The sequence below is a fragment of the Miscanthus floridulus genome, chromosome 19 (assembly GCF_019320115.1).
Source record: "Miscanthus floridulus cultivar M001 chromosome 19, ASM1932011v1, whole genome shotgun sequence".
NCBI classification, from domain to species: domain Eukaryota; kingdom Viridiplantae; phylum Streptophyta; class Magnoliopsida; order Poales; family Poaceae; genus Miscanthus; species Miscanthus floridulus.
The window spans coordinates 111,422,748-111,428,357 of NC_089598.1; the positions used below are offsets into that span (position 1 = coordinate 111,422,748).

General features: G+C 45.2%; 1 protein-coding gene across 1 annotated transcript; it reads left to right on the forward strand.

Moving 5' to 3' along the window:
- The first annotated feature begins 3,349 nt into the window (after positions 1-3,349).
- LOC136529282 (probable E3 ubiquitin-protein ligase ATL44) lies at positions 3,350-4,590 on the forward strand. Its single transcript, XM_066522364.1, has one exon. It carries the CDS (start codon positions 3,771-3,773, stop codon positions 4,389-4,391), a length of 621 nt encoding a protein of 206 aa, XP_066378461.1. The 5' UTR covers positions 3,350-3,770; the 3' UTR covers positions 4,392-4,590.
- The last annotated feature ends 1,020 nt before the right edge of the window (positions 4,591-5,610 follow it).

The following is a 5,610-nucleotide window of genomic DNA, read 5'->3' on the forward strand; positions in this document are numbered from 1 at the left end:
TTCAAAGACGGTTTTGTCTTTGTCATTTTTATTTATTTTGGCTGAATCTTTGAAAAATTATAGTAAATCACAGAATAATTATAAAATAGAAAATCTAATTTTGTTGGACTCCACATGAGTAGATTTACACAGTGAACATATAATATGATTTGCTTTAGTATAATTTTTTTGTTGTAGCTTTGTATCCATGATTTTCTATAATTAATTCATAACTGCAGTTTTTTATGGTCCAATTATGGTGACATTTTTATGGTGAGCTAATTATTATATGCTTGAATTGTAGTAAAAATTTTATACTCATTGGATCATGTATAACTTAGTTATATATTTTTTTGGGTGTATGCTTGTTAAAAGGTATTTATAAATAGATAAAGAAGTAGAAAAGGAGGACAAAGACACTACCACATACAAGATTTTCGGAGACAGTCAAAACTGGTTTTCGGAGATGGGCAGGACGTCCGCCTTCGGCCCATCGTTACTATTAATTAGTATTTTCGAAGGCGATCAATTGCCTGCCAGTGAAAATAGATTTAAAAAAATAAATAACAAAGCCCATCGCCGAGCCCACTACTAGGCCCGCCGACCGAGCTTGGGCCTCGATATGGGCCACAAGTCATCGATCCGCCCACCGCCGCTTGTCGATCCGCCTGCTGCCACTGTTTCTGTGAGTGTGAGAGAGGAGAAAGAGCATGCGCGAGTAGAGGGGGGAGAGGGAGAGGCCACCGTCGATCCACCCCTGCTGCTCCTATGCAGGCCCCGAGATGGACTGTTGTGCCGCCCACCTTTTAATCTATTTTCAAAGGCATTTTTTTGTTAGGTGTCTCCATAAATAAGTTAATCGTCTCCGATAATCATGGGGTATTTTGAAAGGCAATACTATTTTGTGCCCACCTTTGTTAACGAGGGAGGCCTGTCTCCTAAAATATTTTTAGTAGTAGTGAGAGGAGTGACAAAGACCCATATATAATTTGTTTACATTTAATCTATTATTATAATACAATTTAATTTTTAGCTCTGAGGTCCAATAAATGCCCAATCATATACTCTCCGTTCTAAATTATAAGACGTTTTTAGCATAATTAGATACATTGCTTTAATAATATACCTAAACATAGTGTATATCTAAGTGAGTAGCAAAATCAATATATATCTAGAAAAACCAAAACGGAGTGAGTAGCAAAATCAACATATATCTAGAAAAACCAAAACGTCTTATAGTTTGAAACGGAGGAGGCAGGTATGGGCGATGCACACACGCCTGCAGTCCTTTGCCCTGTTCGTTTGGCTAATAAGCTATGGCCAAAAGTACTATTAACTGATTTGTTATGAGAGAAAAATAATGTTCATTGGTTAAAAAATAAATGGCTTATAAGCTGAGCGCTTATCCCATGTGTCCAAGTACGGACGAAGATATGCGTGATGGGCAAATGCGTTAGTCAATCAAAGACTTTTAAAAAAGGTAGCAAAAGCATGCATGTGTACGTATGAGCGGTGCGAAAATGAACACGGCAAATGTAAAAAGACCGCGTGAGGGAGCTGTGACTGTAGAAATTAATGTTACGTTCATTTGACCGATAAGTTATGAAAGTACTGTCGAGCGAAAAATATTATTTATTGACTAAAAAAATATGACTTATATACCCCGCGAACACGGTGTAAAGTGCGTTTGAAGAAAGGTGTGACAATGAAGTGATCGAACGACCACTTTGCCTCAAAGTAAGCAGACACAACACGATCGACGACCATAAAAGGGTACATTGCATGAATTGACAGGAATGGAATATACGTATCCAGCTAGATAGCCTACCACTACTTTGACGAATTTGCATGGATTGTTAATTAGTTTGCTCCTTTTGGATACACCAAAATAATTAAGAGCCTGTTTGATCCACCAACTAAATTTTATGTGGCTAAATTTAGATGCTAGAGATCCAAATAGCTCAGCTTAAAGACCAGCTAAAGTTAGCTAAGTTTAGCTGTTTCAACCTAGATAAACTCAGTTAAAGTTTATCTGAGTCTATTAGCTCGAGGATCAAACACCCTAGCTAAAGATTAGCTAAAAAAAACTTTTAGTAGATGTGACGTTTTAGCTAACTAAATTTTAGTTGGGTGGATCGACCTAAATAAATAATTATGAAGTGAAACTAATAATAACACACAGTGTGTGTGCGCGTGTTTTAGACCAGTCAACAAAGAAGAAAGCACGCAGGTCGTCTGCACGCGTTTACGGGTGCAAATTATGCACGTACTGTACACGGTGCTCTGATAATGCCAGCCCAGCATGCATGCAGCTATCTATCTATCGGTCTCGTGTGCACTCTGGCTATTCATGCCCCACAGAGGTTTGACAATAATTGTTCATGCCATCAAGGATATTCATCCGCTTATTTGGCTGAAAAGCCATGACTAAAAGTACCGTGGGCTGATTTGGTGTAAGAGAAAAATATTATTCGTTGGCTGAAAAAGTACGGCTTATAAGTTAAACAAGCCCAAACGAACAAGGTGATTATATAGGGTATGACACTAGCTAGAGCAGCTCTAGTGTTAATGGCAAAAAAAAAAAGAGCAGCTCTAGTGCTGCTGAAAAGCAATTAAACTTGTGTGTCGGGAGCAAAATCGATGCTCAAATAATTTATATGATTGCGATCGGTCCTAACTATTGTTGCCCAACACTATGGGCCTGATTGGTGATTGGTATATCCTCCAAGAGAGACGAGACTGAGCAGGGTCCAGATGGTAACACACAGCAGTCTGGATCATTTTGTATCTTATATAAATCAGAGCTAACTCCAGAGTTTCTTTATATCCTTTAGTATTGATGAGAACATTATTTTTGGTGGAAAGACAAAGCACTCCAACAAGTCTTCAATAAGATATCAAATATTGTCCTCCTTCGTTCTTAGTCTCTCGCTGTGCAAAGATGGATAGTGGAGATAGCTCTACAAATAAAGTGCACACATGTTACAGATAAGTTGTTGGAAGGTCAAAAGATATATAGATAAGTTGTTGAACGTCAAAAGATATATAGAGAACCGTTTCTATTCAAATGGCTCTCTAAATAAGAATCTAGATAGTGAATTTAAAAAATACCCTTGGAGGTACTCTTAGGACTTCAGGTCCATCATCAAACCATTAAGGACATCAATGTCTCTTTTGGTATCCACGAACACACCTACTGAGGCCTTGTTTGGATGCGCATGTATTTATCTCAATCCGCATGTGTTGAAGTGGATTGAGGTGGATACGCATGCGTCCAAAAAAGGCCTTAGAGTATATATAAGCCAACTTATAAGTTGTGTTTCCATTTTGCCAAACAATCTTAGAGCTTATTGTCCTCCAGCTTAACAATTAGTCCATGATTCGGTTTGCTTGAACCATATGCAAACACTTTGAACCGACACGGTACACGTATGTGTACAAAACAATGTAGCAGGAGCAGCAGTTGTTGTCGCACTTTGTACAGCGACCAAAAACAGTGTGCTAATTAACTTTTGCACGCCGTGTGTAGCAAAAAAGCGAATCCGCCTAACCTGGAGAAGCTAGCATAGTAGCGGTTTGCTGCTGCTAGTTGGTAGGCTCCCTGTGGGGCCACGGCCACGGCCACGCCATTGCTCTGCGGGCCCCACCCCACCTCCACCCGGTGCCGGCGGCGGCGCGGACTTCCACGCAGCTCAGTTCAGCTCTCTATAAAAATCCGAATCACCGGTCGCCACTGCCATGTTTCGAGACCACCACCAGCATCCACCCCAGTTCCCAGCAGAGCGAGCGCCATGCCGCGTGCCCCGGCGAGCCTCCGCCTCCAGGCAGCAGCCTCCACCGCCACCGCCACGACCCCGAGCGAGCAGCAGGCGTCGTCGTCGCCGCCTGTTCCACCACCGCCTCCCCAGCAGCAGCAGCAGCAGCCGGCGGTGTCGGTGGACTCCGACATGGTGGTCATCCTGGCGTCGTTCCTGTGCGCGCTCGTCTGCGTGCTCGGCCTCGCCCTCGTCTCCCGCTGCGCCTGCCGCCGCGCCTCGTCCTCCACCGGACCTGGCCCCGCGCAGGCACAGCAGGCGCCGCCTCCCAAGGGGCTCAAGAAGAAGGCCATCGACGCGCTGCCCACCGTACCCTTCACCGCCGCCACCGCCTCGGACTGCGCCATCTGCCTGGCCGAGTTCGCCGAGGGCGACGCGCTGCGCGTGCTCCCGCGCTGCGGCCACGCCTTCCACGTGGCCTGCGTCGACGCCTGGCTCCGCACGCGCGCCACCTGCCCCTCCTGCCGCGCCGGCGTCGTGGCCGCCCAGCCGCACAAGCAGCAGCCGCCCGTCGTGGCGCCCGGCGCCTGCGGGAGGTGCAGCCAGGCGCTCATGGCCGCAAGTCCGGCTTCTGGATATGACACCTTCTTGCCTTGACCCGTCGTTCGTCTTTCAAAAAAAAAAAAAACTGTTTTTTTGGGTGTGGAGTGGGATTTTGGAGGACATATTTGGAGCGTTGGGTGAAGCGTAGGATGTATGTAAACTAGCTGTTCTCAATCAATCCTGTAATTTACGCAAATACATAGTTATATTGCAGTTTTCAGAGGAAAAGTAAAAGGAGTCCAACGATGGAATTCTGAAGAAGCCAATGTTTGGTTGCGATTGCGATTTGAGAAGCCAACTTTTCTTCAGTCAATGACATGTTCCTACCTTGGACTGCAGCAATAGCGGCAGTCTGAACAGGATCGGTGTCGGAGCTCCAGCTCCACAAGTACACATCAGCTTTCCGGCCGCCGCCCATGCAATCCATTCAACCACCTTTAGTTTCTTCTTCTTCTGCTCGATTCTTATTCTCCACCGATAGCAACGGCAACGGCAACAGCCAGCAGCAGAATATCGTCACTTTATCCCACATGGACACTCGCTATAGCTAGCTAAGACTGCATTGCATGCCTTTCTTCCTCCTTAAGTCACAACAACTCACAAGGTAGATAAAGCAGCATCTCAAGAATCAGGAGAAAAAAAAAAATCCTCCGTGGACCGTCATCGTCTCGTCTGCGTCTTCACCTGAGCTGAGCTGGAGCAACCAGCCACCCAGCCAGAGCAAGAAACCTGTGACTGTGAGGATGGAATTCCTTTTGTTTTTGTTTCTGCGTCTTGCACGCTACTGCTACTACCTCGCTACCTGTCGTTGCATCGATGCCCCATTTCACTTGCTCCCATCCCATTCCATTTCGATCGGCGCAACTGACAATTGGCCGATATGATCCCCCGTGCCCCCTTCTCAGACTACAACGGTGCAACTGACAACGGCAGTTTTCTACAAGACTAGTGATGTTTTGGGGTGCTGCAGGGATGTTTGTGGTGAATAATTAGACAATTTTTAGATTAATACCGGAATATAAACCATGACGATCTCGAAAACTAGCATGCAGAGCCTTAACATGCTAGTTAGACCGGACAGCATTAGCAGCGACATAACAAAGATCTTAATGATCAACACACCCGGCAAACGACAACAATAGATTAGATCACGTGACGTGTACCTTTCGTTTGCAGGGGAAGACGACGTTGCTCGTGATGGAGATGTAGAGGAGCGCCGTCGGACTTCGCGCGACGAGCGCTTCCTAAAAACCTTATTCGTCCTCACCTGGTG

Excerpts from the sequence above, each read along its gene's own strand:
- LOC136529282 (XM_066522364.1), top strand. The coding sequence starts at position 3,771 with ATGCCGCGTGCCCCGGCGAGCCTCCGCCTCCAGGCAGCAGCCTCCACC.